The sequence below is a fragment of the Asparagus officinalis genome, chromosome 2 (assembly GCF_001876935.1).
Source record: "Asparagus officinalis chromosome 2, Aspof.V1, whole genome shotgun sequence".
In the NCBI taxonomy this organism is placed as follows: Eukaryota; Viridiplantae; Streptophyta; class Magnoliopsida; order Asparagales; family Asparagaceae; genus Asparagus; species Asparagus officinalis.
Genome location: NC_033795.1, coordinates 1,601,388 through 1,618,884, shown reverse-complemented (window position 1 = coordinate 1,618,884; position 17,497 = coordinate 1,601,388). Strand labels below are relative to the sequence as shown.

The window sequence follows — 17,497 nt, the reverse complement described above, 5'->3', positions numbered from 1 at the left end:
TTTGCAGCCACTAATAATTAAGTATTTGAAAGCAATCAAGCTTACGACAATAATACCTGTGCTTGACGTGTACTTTCCTATCGTTGGCACAGTTCCATCATCGTCGACGACAGCTAGGGGAGCAGAGTGATATATTCTGCAGATTTAGGGGCTTGTTTGGCAAACTTTTAGTTAAATGGTTTTAGTGGAGGGAAAATGGGCCAATGTGCTTGGATTCGGATGCTCTCCACTATAAAAAAAACAGTGGAGGGACCACTACATAATCACGGCCATTGATTATCTAGTTAATGGTTGTGATTTTTTCTTTTAGTGCAAATTAGGAATGAGTGCAATACACGGGAGTATGGTAAGTGTTAGATTTAGATTGTCTCTACACTACTTTTTTGTAGTGGAGATGATCCAAATCCAATGTGCTTAGCCCTTGTTTGACGAAAAAAAAGAAAAAAAAAAGGAAAAAAAAAGAGGAAATGATGGAGCAAACTAGATTTTTTGAGGTCAAATCTTTTGCTCATTAACTAGACTAGAAATAAATTACTTCTCTATCAGCTTAAAAGAGAACTAGTTCAAATAAAATCTAGTCTAAAAATTAGCCAAACTGAGATTGAACTAGAACTAGCTAGTTCAATGAAGTGCATTTTACTTTAACCCCATGCCAAATGAAGCTAGTTCAAATTGATCTAGATTATTTTTAAAGTTGCCAAATAGGGCCTTAGAAAAGAAAATAGTAACATTAGTACTCCAACTAAAGCTTATACCGAAATGTAATAAAACATGTAGTAATGCATTGCTCAAAAATAAAGATTTTCCTGTTTGCTTCTAGAGGTTATGAGAATCTAGAACCAAACATGCGTTTAACGATCATCAGGATAGAAGTACGTGAAATCTTGATTTGAAGTTTGATAAATTTAGTAGATTTACTTAGTTTTTCGAGTATTATATATAGATGTCCAACTCAACCTCTTATTAATATAATTTAGAGTTGATATTCATTATGGAAAATGTAAGTGAAGCATATTAATTAGAAGATGATAAACGATTAATTCAGCAGAACAAATGCCGGTTGAAGAGTGGACATTTTCAGAATAGCTGTCCAACTAAAAACCCGACCCACAAACCCAAACCCGACCCGCTAACATCTTAAAAACCCGAACCCAAATCAATCCCCGCCCCCCGCGCCTCCCGGCCTCTTTCCGAAAAACCCTAAATCCCGGTCGCTGCGCCTCCTCCTCCTCGGCCACCACTGTAGCCACGCCGACGCCTCTCCGGCCCTCCTCTTCTCTTTTCAAGGTAAAATTTTCATTTTTTTCCCACTGTTTTTATTTTATTTTATTTATTTTTTCACCGTCAGATTGAGGTGGTAAACAAATATAATCAAGACGCAAATTGAACCTCGAAGCCGCCAAAGGATTCTTATTTTACAGATTGGAATACAATTATAGAGAGTTTGCTGTTTCTTAGTATTTTACAGAGTGCAATTTTCTACGAATTTAATTCATGTTTTTTTTTGTCGATTAATACAGTTAAATAATTCAAAAAATAAACAAGCTATAGGGCAAATTGGGGGTGGCTCTTTTATTGCTTGCTTGTCGTCTGATTGTACGTAGAATATATCTAGGTAGCAAGTGGATCCCGGTGAACGGGTATAATATTCTGTTTCGTGTTATTAGATCATCTGATCGCTTGGACGATTTGTGTATGTAAATTGGTGTCTCCGATGAGATACTTAGACAGGACCATCCATTACCGCCAACTGTACGTGCTATTTAGTCTGATGGTACACAAAATATCAACCTGGTTGTGCTCTTAGGCCTATTTGGCTTAACGGGCTGAACGCGGGATTATGCTTATAACTCATAAGGTTTGCTTGTTGGACCCTGTGTAGATGAATTACTTTGCAATTCGAAATTTCAAATACAATGTGAACATGAAGGACGATGGCAAGGCAATGAAGAAGTTCATGTGCTTGCATATGGAATCAAAATTTCAAACTTTAAGAACAACCTGATCACAATGCATTATAGATGATGGAATTTCTTCATACGTACAAAATAAAATGCATTATTGATTTGTATGTAGAAAAAACTTTGAATTTAATGAGAAATAAAAAATTCAATCGATAAGAAGAAGGGGCGAGACTTACTAGCAATTGTGTCTATAATGAGCTGTGAAACTGTTGACTTGCTTGTTGGCTAGGATTACTTTAGAGTTTTTCCCCCCAAATTCTAACAGGAATTTCTTTGGTTGCGATTTCGATAACGGAAAAAAAAAATCAGATGACAAATCCCCTAGAGTTTGGCTTGACTTATACAAGACTCCCCAACTTTTGAAAATTAGAGAAAACTCCTTAGTCGTTGGGGAGTTAAAAAAAGCCTCTGAATTTTTTTAAAAATTCAACAAAGAAGTTAAAGAGTTATAATAAAGAGCTAAAATATTTTTTTAGGAAACCACTACAAATTATAGTGGTTTTTTGGGGGAACCACCACAAAATTTTTAGTTTTCATGGAACCGCCATGGAAATATGAATCTTTTTCGAGAGTGCCACCAAGTCAAAAATTACACCTATATTTTGCTAAATAAAGGTATCAAATGACGTAAATGTCCATTATGAGAAATTTTTGGAGGGATGAGTGGGTGTATATGGAGGGAATTAAAACTTTTTTGAGGGAGTTAATAAAGTTTTAGAGGAAAATAAGGTGTCTTGTTAGTATGAGGAAATAAAATAATAGGTTAGTGGGTCCTGCTATAAGGATATTTTAGGGATTTAGCATATTGTTTAACACAATGTTTAAAACAGCAGAAACGCAAGGCGAAGCGCTAGACCCTTTGATGAAGCGAGGCATAAGCTTCAAAGCGTGAAGTGTAAGCTTCATGAGTTTAAATATTTTAATTTTAAATTTGTAAAATTAATGAACATATAATATATAGTGGCGTAGTAATTACAAATATATACATTCATGTCTTGATTAGTAAATAAGAGTTATATATGTGAAATACAGAAATAAATCATAATAAACTAAGCTACATGCATAACATACATATTTTATTTACACTCACATAGTCATACTGAAAGTATATAGATTTAATGTTAGTCAATATTATGCCTATTATCTAGTCTTTAGCTTGTGCTTTAAAATAGAAGTGCTTTATGAAGCGCGAAGCGCACACTTTAATTATGCTTTAAGCTATGAGGTGTAAGCTTCAAGTGATAAATAGCTTCACTGTTAAGTTTCAAAGCATTTACCCTTCGATAAGTTGTGAAGCGAGTTTCGAAGTGGGTTTCAAATAACCTTTTTCAAACATTTATTTAACATGATATAGATGGAAATTATGATTTGGTGGCATTTTGTTAAGGATGCATGTTTTCATTGTGGTTTTATGAAAATTAAAAATTTTGTGGTGGTTCTCTAGCAACCATTATATTTTGTTGTAGTTTTGTATAAAAAATAATAATAGCAAACAAATCAGTGTTCAATGATTATAAAGAAAACTTAGACGTCCTTTTATCTTATTGTAGTTCTTAAATCAAATAGATCTCCATCGAATCTATTACATAGAGCACCCCGGTTATATCTTAGTGAAACTTTCTATTTAATACTTTAGTAAAAATACCACCAATCTAACCATCCGAACTAACAAAAGAAGCGACAACTTTGAACAGAACTACCATGAGAAGCTAAGGGGTGAGCAAAAGAGTATTATAAGTTTCAAGGTTCCTGTAACAGAATGATTAGTTCAATTCACATAAAGAAAAAAGAAAGAGGATTAGAAAACGTCAATAATTTAAACAAGAAACACAAGCTGTAAGAGCAGAAAAAGACATCAGCAATGAAAATGCTTGAAAACCAAGATATGCAATGGAAAAAAGATTCTCACAAGTCGGTTCGCATCTTATCTACAGAGCATGTCAAATACGAAAGCAGAACATATATTTAAAGGAACACCAGATGTGGTTAAGCTTAAAAGTTATTGCGTATCAACCGTTCACATGATTCAGTAATAAGAAGTATCCCGAGTACAATAGGAGAAACTAATACGAAAAAAGTAATTGGTTGGCTGTTGATTAAAAGAAAATTAGACGTCCTACAATCTTATTTCACAAAAAGAAATAGATCCTCGTCAAATCTGATACACGTGGAAGTTTGGAACAATGGTAATACAAGTGAAAACAAAAACAAAAACAAAAACAAAAACTGAAGCTCTTATACAATCCAACCAGATTAAGGCAAAGTTGGTTTAAGATATAAAATGAGGGATTTTGAAGGAACTAAGATACTCCACACGTGTTTTGTAAACACAATGACCAGAATTATCATTTTCTTAATTCTCACAATAGATTATGAATCCAGCTTGGTGGGTTTTCCTTTATATTTTTGTTTTGAGGGAATTGAGAAACTCTTGAGATGTTCACACTACGCACCATCAATTTGCCTCTCTGCCCTCCTCATAATATTTTTTAAGATTAGAGCCCAAAAATGTAAAGCCCTAAACCCTACAACCTGAAACATATAAGCAAGACAATGCTCTCTGGAGTAAAAACATATTAAAAGAAAGTTGGTTTAAGATGAAAAAGAGGGATTTTGAAGGAATTAAGATACTCTTCCATGTATCTTTCACAAATTTGCCGTGTCCCGTGTCCATATCCGGGTCTGTATCCGTGCTACCTAGGTTCAGATGGTTAGATCAGTGGTATTTTCACTAAAGTATTAAATAGGACAAGTTTCACTAAGATATAACCAGTTGCTCTATATGTTAGATTGATGCAAATCTATTTCATTTGAGAACTAGAATAAGATAGAAGGACGTCTAAGTTTTCTTTATAATCACTGAACACCTAATGATTTGTTTGCTATTATTTTTTTCCTCTTGTAGTCGGGATCCTTCTAATACATGAATCATGTGAACGTTTGAATTGACATGCAATAACTTTTAAGCTTAATGTGATTCATTTTCTTCTCAGTTTACATCTTGTTTAGTGTTAACATGAATTGTTGTGGCTAATATGTGAAAGGATTTATGAAAATGTATTGCATCACGTAACTTGGTTTTCAATTGGATCTGTTAGCCATATATTTTTGTGCTCTTGCAGCTTGTGTTTTATATAAATTGTCGACATTTATCTGCACCCTTCCTCTTTCCATTATGTGAATTGCGAAGGGAGTGTAAAGGCCCTTTTCCGCTCTGTCTTTTGAACTCTACCTCTTGTAATACCCTTTTCTTGGTCCTTAAATTTCCTTAGTTCTGTTACACTAGTATTCTCAAAATCACATACTGATGAGCTTGATCTTTCTTATTTCTGCATGCCTTCTTCAGTTTCAAAATGGGTGCACTGAAAAAACCACAGCTTTTATTTTCTGAGCCTGCAACAATGGAAGATACCATGGATGACATTGATGAAGAGATGATGGATTCTGAATCCGAAAGCGAAGATGAAGAGGTTCCTCTCACTGAACCTTCAAAAGCTGCCATCCACAACAAAGAAGGCCTTCTCGAAAAGCTTGAAGACATAGCCTGGCCTGAGAATGCAGATTGGATCCATAGACTCACCGTTGACTATGATTTGCCTGCAGATATCGATGTGAATGATGACTTGGCACGTGAAATGTCATTTTACACTCAAGCTCTAGATGGAACTCGACAAGCGTTTGAGAAGTTGCAGGCAATGGGACTGCCATTTCTTAGGCCACCAGATTACTACGCTGAGATGGTCAAGCCAGATTCTCACATGTTAAAGATCAAAGGAAAACTTTTAGAGGAGAAGAAGAAGATTGAGGAGGCAGAAGAGAGGAAGAAGGCGAGAGAGTCCAAAAAGATTGCTAAAGAGGTCCAAGCTCAGAAGAACAAAGAGAGGACTAAGCGCAAGAAAGAGGATATTGAGTCTGTTAAGAAATGGAGGAAGCAGAGGCAACAGAGTGGGTTTGCTAAAGGAAAAGGCGAGGAAATGGATTTTGATTTGGATGGTGAGAAAAATTTTGGATCGAAGAAGGGGAGGCCAGGGGTTGCTCCCGGAGATCGGTCTGGAGGAGTTCGTAGACACGGGAGTAACAAGAAGAGGGAGAAGAGGGAGTCTAAGTTTGGTCATGGTGGTCGAAAGGGGACGAAGAAGCAAAATACTGCTGATACTACTAATGATTTGAGGGGTTTTAACAAAGGTGAGTTTCCAGGGAATAAGAGAAGAAAGCGATAATTTGTTTATCGTTTTTGCATTGTGTCTTATTCAGAAAATCTTGTGGGAGTTTTAGTTGTGGTCTTGCTTTCCATTTGTTTTTGCTAATGGGATTTTCATTTGAAGCTCTCGCTATTGTACCTTTTGTTTTGGTAATGAAGTTTGTCTGTTGAATCCTCTTGTTGTTTATTGTTCTCTGAGCAAAGTTGAGTAAGCTGAAGCAGGGGTTTGTTATGTAGTGTGTATGCTTGTTGTCAGGTACACGCTCTTGTTCTTTAAGTATCGTGAGCATCTCAAATTGCAGGTTTCTGAACTAAAATTTCGATGCTTTGAGGGACCAATCTTCCAGCTTTATGATGGTTTGCTCGCACCCATTTAATATGGAGATTTCCTTTATTATTGTGATCTTGGGTGTCGTCCATCGCTTTAACTTGCCTTCAGTAATGAAGGTATCAGGAGTATCAGCGGTTTTAACGATTTCAAGCTGCAAGTATCAGTAATGAAGGTATCAGATATTTGTTTTCCCCCCTCTCAAAACCCTGTTTTTTCTTCTTCTTCTACGTTGATGTGCATTGATCCTTGGTTTCGATTGAACCAAATCAACATTTCTTCAATATTCTTGACTTTGAACACCTTGAACTTTATTGTCTCTATGCTTATTTGAACTTTGTACTGTCTTCCTATCGTTGCTCTAGATTCGTGCTGAGTCTGGTTGAGGTGAGTTTCCAACAAATGTGCTTGAGATTTTTGAGTCATGAGACGATGTTTTTATGCTAATCACAGATACGTCCATGTGTTTCTGCAGCTCAAAAAAAAAAAAAAAAAAAAAAACAAGTTAACTGGTGGACATTGGCAGAAAAAAAAAAAAAAAAAAAAAAAAACCAGTTAACTGGTGGACATTGGAATGATTTGCTTTTGGTTGGTTGATCCACTATTAAAAATTTAAAACAAGGATCAGTCTGATTCCATGGAACTCTAGTGAATCCATGGAGAAAAATGTCGACCATCCTCAACGAAAATTTAGTGTTTTTCCATAAAATGTTTTAAATAGATTCCATTGTTCAGACAAAAATCCTCCCGTAAGTCATGAATACTGGGGATAGAGAGAGGGGAAAAAAAAAGCTTTCAATTCAATCAAATAAAAGGTTGGGCCGCCGATAGTCGAAGCTCTCAATCTACGATGAGGCCTGGAACTTGCATAACAAAAAATGATTGGGGAAAAAATTGAAAAAGGAAAAAAAAAAGAATGAATCATGCACAGCAGCTTGGCCTCAATGGTGCCTGATAAATGAATTGCCGGTGAACTGAGTGGAGTAGTTGATATTTTCCAAAGGCTAAATTGTACTAAAATACCTTATGTTTTACTTATTTAGCACTTATTTACTCTCAGTTGTTTTTCGGAGCAGTTATATACTGACTTATTTAAAATTAGCACCTTAGCATCATCTGTTATATAAATATAAAAAATTCCATATGAAAGTTTCCGCATGACATTCACATACTAATTTCAGAGCTTTTTAGTTATTAATATTTGTTAAATTTACTTTTAATCCAACCCATGTTCTAATTTAAACATATTTTGATTCTATTTGAAACATAAAATTTGAATAGATTTACCTGTAAGTTTAGTAAATTTAATAGTTTAGAAAGTTATAAAATTAGCATGTGAACGTTACTGGAGAATTCTCAGATTAAATATTTCAAGTTTTCATAACAAATGAAACTTAAATACTAATTTTAAACAACTCAAGTTATATAAATAACCTCCATGACTCGATTCCTCCACAAATATCGCTCCTCTCCAGCAATCAATGGCCTCTACGCTTGGGCTTCTTGCTCTCCTGCGAGAAGAGTCCAGACTCATTTTGGTATTTTGTTTTCCTCTAATGGGTTCTTGAACCAAACGCTGGAATTTAACCTTGAGAGATTTTTTTTTTCTTCTTCCTTTTTTATTTTGGGTGGGCATCGAGGAACTAATTTCAGAGAAGCGGAAACGGGAAAATAATTATCTGACCACAGTCTATGTGACCTCGAAGAAAATCATTAGTACATGTAAAATATAAATACAAAGTAACCACGGAATCAGTATAATTTGATTCAAAAATCGAATGCAGTCATTAACTTTAAGTCTTTAACCTTTGCAACTGGATATATGTTGTATTTTATAAATATACAATTATGTAGTATATCATTTCAAGAGAAGATGACGGGACACATGTCTCACTATCAATTTTAAATCATTACAAACAGTTAAAATATCAATGTAAACTAACAGAAATAATACAGAAAATCCATACAACCATTACCTTTAACATAGATATTAGAAACAGCATGTTCCTACTAGACTTTTCTCTCATTAGGCGTCCTCCGCCCCACCCCCCCACCCACGCACCCACCCACCCCTCTTCAATACTTGTTTTAGTTTTTAGAAGCTTGTTGAATGAGTGTGTTAGGGGACCCACACCTACCCACCACAATCAACACCACACTTCCCTCTTATTGCTCGAGTAACCAGCCCCACATGGGATTTTAAATATAAAGTCCCATTGTGGGGCCCGGTTTTACTGTAGCAATGAGAGGGGTGAGTTGCTGGTTGGGGTTGTGGTGGGCTGGTGTGCCTCATACATTATTTTTGAAATTATGTTTGTGGGTCACATGAGGGGTGATAAGCTTATCTATCGGGATTTGTGGGCGACGCGGAAAAGGCAGGAATGAGAACGAACGGTTCCGGTCAAGATTACATCACCGAGGATCCCGATCCGATCAAAATAACCCAAAACCTCCTGCTAGGGTTTTTCTCGATTTCTCGTCTGGAAAGAAGAAATGAGCTCGATCCGCTTTCAAGGTTCGTTCCTCTTCGGTTCAATCTCTAAAGGTCGCAGCTTTTAAATCGAAAGATGTTATTTCTTTTTTTTTCCCGGATTTTTTTAATGTTCAATTTTGTTTTTTTCCCTTCTTGCAGCTTCTTCAGTTGCAAAAACAGTTCAAATTGATTGGTGCGGGCGCTTCGGTTCTCGATCTTGGATGCGCTCCCGGTGCTTGGCTTCAGGTATTCACTTGTTTATTTATTTATTTAATTAGAGAAATTGCTCGACTGTGCTATATTGGATTTAATTTCAAGGTGCAGCTAAAAGAAATTTCCCTAAAGTTGCTTCCTTTGGTTAAGAACTCTGGAAATAGTGTTAGAATTGGGGGTGGAAACCAACCTCCGCCGGCGACGAGGAGCTCCGACGAGCTCGGAGATGAACCTCCGCCGGCGACGAGGAGCTCCGACGAGCTCGGAGATGACGCTGGCGAAATCGACGGCGAACCCCCCAGGCGAGCTCGAGCCCCGCAGTCCTCGAACGCAACCCTCGACGAACGCGACCCCGACGAACGCAACTCTCGACGAACGCAACCCTCGACGAACGCACCCCTCACGTCGAGCTGAATGCTCGCGTGGCTGGCGACAGGCTGTCGCCAACCTGTCATCTTCCGACAGGCTGTCGCCAGCCTGTCTCGTCCGCCTATATATAAAACCCCCTCCATCTGCCCTAGGGTTTTTCAGGCCGAAGATTTACCCCCCCTCCGACTTTATTCTTCCGGCGGCGGCACAAAAATCGCAGCAGCGATTTTGGCTTCTCTCCTCCGATCTCTCTCCCTCGCGTGGCTTTCTTCAGCGGCGGCGTCGGACCCAAATCGCAGCAGCGATTTTCTTTTCGTCATTTAACTCCAGCTCTCAATTGTTTGAGGGGAGCAAATCAAACTTCAGAGGTAGATCAAAGGACAGGAGGTCCAAATCAAGGAATCCAAGCAACAGCTCGAAGGCTATCGAGTGTTGGAATTGTGGAAAGACCGGGCATTATAAGAATCAGTGCAAAGTGCACAGAAGGAGAAAGAAGCGAAGGCAGAGGTGAATGTCACCTCCACCTCAGGAGGAGACGACGCATTGATATGCTCTTTGGAGAGCAAGGAGGAATCTTGGGTGTTAGATTCAGGAGCGTCGTTTCATGCTACCTCTCAGAGAGAATTCTTCGAGAGGTATACAAGGAGGAATCTTGGGTGTTAGATTCAGGAGCGTCGTTCCATGCTACCTCTCAGAAAGAATTCTTCGAGAAGTATACCCCCGGAAATCTTGGATACGTATATCTTGGTGATGATCAACCATGTGCTATTGTGGGCAAAGGCGTGGTGAAAATTAAGTTGAACGGGTCAGTATGGGAGCTGAAGGATGTCAGGCATATTCCCGACCTGAGAAAGAACTTAATATCCGTAGGCCAGTTGGCTGGCGAAGGATATACCACGACCTTCCACGGAGATGATTGGAAGATCTCAAAGGGCGCAATGACGATTGCCCGAGGCAGGAAGACTGGTATCCTATATATGACAGCAGGTGCACGTTGTTCGATCTCAATTGCAGCAGGCGTCAGTGGAGATGGATATGTGTGAAGAATGTATACTTGGAAAGCAGAAGAGAGTCAGCTTTCAGACAAGTGGCAGAACCCCCAGGAAGCAGAAGCTAGAGCTCGTTCACTCAGATGTATGGGGACCAACAACCACCGCATCCATTGGTGGAAAACACTACTTCGTGACTTTTATCGATGATCACTCTCGGAAAGTGTGGGTCTACTTTCTGAAGCATAAGTCAGAAGTATTTGAGGCTTTCAGGAGATGGAAAGCTATGATCGAGAATGAGACCGGTCTGAGAATAAAGAAGCTCAGGACCGACAATGGCGGTGAGTATGAAGACACCGGATTCAAGAAGTTCTGCTATGAGCACAGGATCAGAATGGAGAGAACCGTGCCGACACGCCTCAGCAAAATGGTGTAGCTGAGCGGATGAACCGAACATTGACAGAGAGAGCCAGAAGCATTCGAGTACAATCAGGCCTACCGAAGCAGTTCTGGGCAGAAGCGGTCAACACAGCAGCTTACTTAATCAACCGAGGTCCATCGGTTCCATTGGAGCACAGAATACCAGAGGAGGTATGGTGCGGAAAGGAGGTAAAACTCTCACATCTTAAAGTTTTCGGTTGTGTAGCTTACGTGCATATTAGTGATCAAGGCAAGAATAAGCTTGATCCCAAATCAAAGAAATGCACTTTTATCGGCTATGGTGAAGATGAGTTCGGCTACCGCATTTGGGACAACGAAAACAAGAAAGTGATCAGGAGCAGAGATGTGATATTCAACGAGAAGGTGATGTACAAGGACATGCACAAGACAGATGACTCAGAGAGCGAGTCCACATTTATAGATGCAGATGATGTCCCGAGTAACCTCTCGGAAGAACCCAATGCAGAGGGTCCTCAGCAAGAAGAGCCTGTTGGACAAGATGGTGCGCAGGAGCCCGACGCACCAGCTCCGATATTAAGAAGATCTTCTCGTCCTCCTGTACCCAACAGGAGATACATGAACTATCTGTTGTTGACAGATGGTGGGGAGCCTGAAAGCTTTGATGAAGCTTGTCAGTGTGGAGATGCGAGCAAGTGGGAGCTTGCAATGAAAGATGAGATGAAGTCTCTCATATCAAACCAGACGTGGGAACTAGCTGAGTTGCCCACGGGTAAGAAGGCACTCCACAACAAATGGGTGTACCGGGTGAAAGAGGAGCAGGATGGTTCCAGGAGATATAAAGCCCGATTGGTTGTCAAAGGTTTCCAGCAGAAGGAAGGAATTGACTACACCGATATTTTCGCTCCCGTGGTGAAGCTAAATACTATCAGGACCGTGATGAGTATTGTAGCAATTGAAGATCTTCATCTCGAGCAGTTAGACGTGAAGACGGCGTTTCTTCACGGAGATCTAGAAGAGGAGATATACATGCACCAGCCAGAAGGTTTCTCAGAAGAAAAGAAGAAGAACCTGGTGTGCAGACTCAAGAAGAGCTTGTATGGCCTGAAACAAGCCCCAAGGCAGTGGTACAAGAAGTTTGACGGCTTCATGCACAAGGAAGGTTTCCAGAAGTGTAACGCCGACCACTGTTGCTACTTCAAAAGATATCAGTCCAGCTATATCATCCTACTGCTGTATGTTGATGATATGTTGGTTGCAGGAGCAGATATGAAAGATATCAAGAGTTTGAAGCAGCAGCTGTCAAAGGAGTTTGACATGAAGGACTTGGGTCCAGCGAAGAAGATCCTTGGAATGCAAATCACGAGAGATAAGAAGAGAGGTCTCTTGCAGTTATCTCAGACGGAGTACATCAACCGTGTTTTGCAGAGATTTAACATGGGCAACGCCAAGCCTGTGAGCACACCCTTGGCCAGCCACTTTCGTCTATCGAAGGATCAGTCTCCTCAGTCAGAAGAAGAGAAAGAGAGTATGGCTCAGGTTCCTTACGCCTCAGCTATCGGAAACTTGATGTACGCAATGGTCTGTACAAGACCAGACATTGGCCATGTAGTGGGAGTGGTCAGTCGGTTTATGTCGAATCCAGGAAAAGCTCATTGGGAAGCGGTCAAGTGGATTCTGAGATATCTACGAGGCACCACACAGAAGTGTTTGCACTTTGGTAAGGGAGAGGTAGAAGTGCAAGGGTACGTAGATGCAGACTTCGGCGGCGAAGTTGATCACCGAAGAAGAAGCACCGACTATGTATTCACCGTTGGAACTACAGCTGTCAGTTGGATGTCACAGGTACAGAAGATCGTTACCCTATCCACTACAGAAGCTGAGTATGTTGCAGTGACTGAAGCCAGAGCTGGGATTCAAACAGGAGAAGAATGTTTTGCACAGTGATAGCCAGAGTGCGATACACTTGGCGAAGAATTCAGCATTTCATTCTAGAACGAAGCATATTGCGCTTCGGTACCACTTCATCAGATCCCTGCTGGAAGATGACGTGTTAAAACTAGAAAAGATTCCAGGAAGTAAGAATCCAGCAGACATGTTAACAAAGACGGTGACAGTTCAGAAACTGGAGTTGTGCGCAACTTCAGTTGGCCTTCATGCATAGATGATGAGAGAGAGAGATCATTAAAGAGGATTAAAGAGGGTATTTATTGTGGGGTTATTCATTTATTCTCATGAGATTTGAAAGGGGTTTATTCCCTTTAAATTATTAACACTGTAGCTACAGTGTTTCAGTTGAGAAATCTTAGTTTAGGGATTTGCTCTTAAATTGTAATTTCTTGTTTGATTAATAAGAAATTAACTGTGTGGCTCCCGAGGACGTAGGCAGTTGCCGAACCTCGTTAAAACTTGGTGTACTTTTTCTATTCTGCGTTTCCGTTGCATTAGGGATTTCGGCGTTAAATTCCCAACATCTGGTATCAGAGCGTGAAACGATCTAGAGGAAGTCACAGATGAGGCAAAAATGAGACTTGAGAAATTTGATGGAACAGATTTCGGATTCTGGAAAATGCAGATAGAGGATTATCTGTATCAGAAAAATCTGTATCAACCACTATTGGGGAAGAAGTCGGATTCTATGAAGGAAGAAGAGTGGAACCTTCTAGATAGACAAGCCCTCGGAGTTATCAGATTGACGTTGACTCGCAATGTTGCGTTCAACATAGCGAAGGAGAAGACCACGGCAGGTCTTATGGCAGCACTCTCAAACATGTATGAGAAGCCATCAGCCGCGAACAAAGTTCATTTGATGCGGTGGTTATTCAATCTGAAAATGGCGGAAGGCGCGTCAGTAGCACAACACCTCAATGAACTTAATACGGTTACAACCCAATTGAGTTCAGTTGAGATTGAGTTTGATGATGAAGTTCGGGCGTTGATACTTTTGTCTTCCCTACCAGAGAGTTGGAATGCTACAGTCACAGCTGTGAGTAGCTCGTCGGGAAAGAAAAAGTTAAAGTTCGGCGACGTTCGTGATTTGGTTCTCAGCGAGGAGATCCGACGGAGAGAGACGGGTGAAGCTACAACCTCTTCAGTATTGCATACAGAGTCAAGAGGTAGAAATTCAACCAGAGGAAACGGACGAGGAAAATCAAACTACAGAGGTAGATCAAAGGACAGGAGGTCCAAATCAAGGAATCCAAGCAACAGCTCGAAGGCTATCGAGTGTTGGAATTGTGGAAAGACCGGGCATTACAAGAATCAGTGCAAGAGCGCACAGAAGGAGAAGGAAGCGAAGGCAGAGGTGAATGTCACCTCCACTTCAGGAGGAGACGACGCATTGATATGCTCTTTGGAGAGCAAGGAGGAATCTTGGGTGTTAGATTCAGGAGCGTCGTTCCATGCTACCTCTCAGAAAGAATTCTTCGAGAAGTATACCCCCGGAAAACTTGGATACGTATATCTTGGTGATGATCAACCGTGTGCTATAGTGGGCAAAGGCGTGGTGAAAATTAAGTTGAACGGGTCAGTATGGGAGCTGAAGGATGTCAGGCATATTCCCGACCTGAGAAAGAATTTAATATCCGTAGGCCAGTTGGCTGGCGAAGGATACACCACAACCTTCCATGGAGATGATTGGAAGATCTCAAAGGGCGCAATGACAATTACCGGAGGCAAGAAGACTGGTACCCTGTATATGACAGCAGGTGCACATTGTTCGATCTCAGTTGCAGCAAGCAATGAGACTTCAAAGCTGTGGCACCAGAGACTCGGTCATATGAGTGAAAAGGGGATGAAAATCATGCACACAAAGGGAAAACTCCCAGGACTGCAGTCAGTGGAGATGGATATGTGTGAAGAATGTATACTTGGAAAGCAGAAGAGAGTCAGCTTTCAGACAAGTGGCAGAACCCCCAGGAAGCAGAAGCTAGAGCCCGTTCACTCAGATGTTTGGGGACCAACCACCACTGCGTCGATTGGTGGGAAACACTACTTCGTGACTTTTATCGATGATCACTCTCAGAAAGTGTGGGTCTACTTTCTGAAGCATAAGTCAGAAGTATTTGAAGCTTTCAGGAGATGGAAAGCTATGGTCGAGAATGAGACCGGTCTGAGAATAAAGAAGCTCAGGACCGACAATGGCGGTGAATATGAAGACACCGGATTCAAGAAGTTCTGCTATGAGCACGGGATCAGAATGGAGAGAACCGTGCCCGGCACGCCTCAGCAAAATGGTGTAGCTGAGCGGATGAACCGAACGTTGACAGAGAGAGCCAGAAGCATTCGGGTACAGTCAGGCCTACCGAAGCAGTTCTGGGCAGAAGCGGTCAACACAGCAGCTTACTTGATCAACCGAGGTCCATCGGTTCCATTGGAGCACAGAATACCAGAAGAGGTATGGTGCGGAAAGGAGGTAAAACTCTCACATCTTAAAGTTTTCGGTTGTGTAGCTTACGTGCATATTAGTGATCAAGGCAGGAATAAGCTTGATCCCAAGTCAAAGAAATGCACTTTCATCGGCTATGGTGAAGATGAGTTCGGCTACCGCATTTGGGACAACGAAAACAAGAAGGTGATCCGGAGCAGAGATGTGATATTCAACGAGAAGGTGATGTACAAGGACATGCACAAGACAGATGACTCAGAGAGCGAGTCAATATTTGTAGATGCAGATGATGTCCCGAGTAACCTCTCGGAAGAACCCAATGCAGAGGGTCCTCAGCAAGAAGAGCCTGTTGGACAAGATGGTGCGCAGGAGCCCGACGCACCAGCTCCGATATTAAGAAGATCTTCTCGTCCTCCTGTACCCAACAGGAGATACATGAACTATCTGTTGTTGACAGATGGTGGGGAGCCTGAAAGCTTTGATGAAGCTTGTCAGTGTGGAGATGCGAGCAAGTGGGAGCTTGCAATGAAAGATGAGATGAAGTCTCTCATATCAAACCAGACGTGGGAACTAGCTGAGTTGCCCACGGGTAAGAAGGCACTCCACAACAAATGGGTGTACCGGGTGAAAGAGGAGCAGGATGGTTCCAGAAGATATAAAGCCCGGCTAGTTGTCAAAGGTTTCCAGCAGAAGGAAGGAATTGACTACACCGATATTTTCGCTCCCGTGGTGAAGCTAAATACTATCAGGACCGTGATGAGTATTGTAGCAATTGAAGATCTTCATCTCGAGCAGTTAGACGTGAAGACGGCGTTTCTTCACGGAGATCTAGAAGAGGAGATATACATGCACCAGCCAGAAGGTTTCTCAGAAGAAAAGAAGAAAAAGAACCTGGTGTGCAGACTCAAGAAGAGCTTGTATGGCCTGAAACAAGCCCCAAGACAGTGGTACAAGAAGTTTGACGGCTTCATGCACAAGGAAGGTTTCCAGAAGTGCAACGCCGACCACTGTTGCTACTTCAAAAGATATCAGTCCAGCTATATCATCCTACTGCTGTATGTTGATGATATGTTGGTTGCAGGAGCAGATATGGAGGATATCAAGAGTTTGAAGCAGCAGCTGTCAAAGGAGTTTGACATGAAGGACTTGGGTCCAGCGAAGAAGATCCTTGGAATGCAAATCACGAGAGATAAGAAGAGAGGTCTCTTGCAGTTATCTCAGACGGAGTACATCAACCGTGTTTTGCAGAGATTCAACATGGGCGACGCCAAGCCTGTGAGCACACCCTTGGCCAGTCATTTTCGCTTATCGAAGGATCAGTCTCCTCAGTCAGAAGAAGAGAAAGAGAGTATGGCTCAGGTACCTTACGCCTCAGCTATCGGAAGCTTGATGTACGCTATGGTCTGTACGAGACCAGACATTGGCCATACAGTGGGAGTGGTCAGCCGGTTTATGTCGAATCCAGGAAAAGCTCATTGGGAAGCGGTCAAGTGGATTCTGAGATATCTACGAGGCACCACACAGAAGTGTTTGCACTTTGGTAAGGGAGAGGTAGAAGTGCAAGGGTACGTAGATGCAGACTTCGGCGGCGAAGTTGATCACCGAAGAAGCACCACCGGCTATGTATTCACCGTTGGAACTACAGCTGTTAGTTGGATGTCACAGGTACAGAAGATCGTTACCCTATCCACTACAGAAGCTGAGTATGTTGCAGTGACTGAAGCCAGTAAAGAGATGATATGGCTTCAAGGTTTGTTGACAGAGCTGGGATTCAAACAGGAGAAGAATGTTTTGCACAGTGATAGCCAGAGTGCGATACACTTGGCGAAAAATTCAGCATTTCATTCTAGAACGAAGCATATTGCGCTTCGGTACCACTTCATCAGATCCCTGTTGGAAGATGACGTGTTGAAACTGGAAAAGATTCCAGGAAGTAAGAATCCAGCAGACATGTTAACAAAGACGGTGACAGTTCAGAAACTGGAGTTGTGCGCAACTTCAGTTGGCCTTCATGCATAGATGATGAGGGCGGAGCCACACAGGAGAGGAGCTTGATGAGATAGCCTGATTGACGGCGGTTTGATCTCCAAGTGGGAGATTGTTAGAATGAGGGTGAAGATCAAACCTCATTTCCGATGAGGAGCGCCGGCGAGGAGCTCCGACGAGCTCGATGT

The 17,497-nt window shown here is 41.3% G+C and overlaps 2 protein-coding genes across 8 annotated transcripts in view; both read left to right on the top strand.

The window, feature by feature from the left end:
* LOC109829851 (probable rRNA-processing protein EBP2 homolog) lies at positions 1,150 to 6,397 on the top strand. The gene is made up of 2 exons (XM_020396911.1): positions 1,150 to 1,287; positions 5,311 to 6,397. The coding sequence occupies exon 2, from the start codon at positions 5,318 to 5,320 to the stop codon at positions 6,182 to 6,184; it is 867 nt and encodes a 288-aa protein (XP_020252500.1). The 5' UTR covers positions 1,150 to 1,287; positions 5,311 to 5,317; the 3' UTR covers positions 6,185 to 6,397.
* Positions 8,997 to 17,497, top strand: part of LOC109829849 (ribosomal RNA large subunit methyltransferase E) — an 11,433-nt gene continuing 2,932 nt past the window's right edge. For 3 of the 7 annotated variants that reach the window (XM_020396905.1, XM_020396909.1, XM_020396908.1), the window contains exons 1-2: positions 9,020 to 9,038; positions 9,126 to 9,212. In XM_020396905.1, coding sequence (XP_020252494.1) covers positions 9,188 to 9,212 — 25 coding nt within the window. In that variant the 5' untranslated portion in view covers positions 9,020 to 9,038; positions 9,126 to 9,187. The other 4 variants (XM_020396904.1, XM_020396910.1, XM_020396907.1 and 1 more) reach the window with 3 other exon arrangements.

Coding starts and splice junctions, on each gene's coding strand:
- LOC109829851 (XM_020396911.1), top strand. CDS start 5,318: ATGGGTGCACTGAAAAAACCACAGCTTTTATTTTCTGAGCCTGCAACA.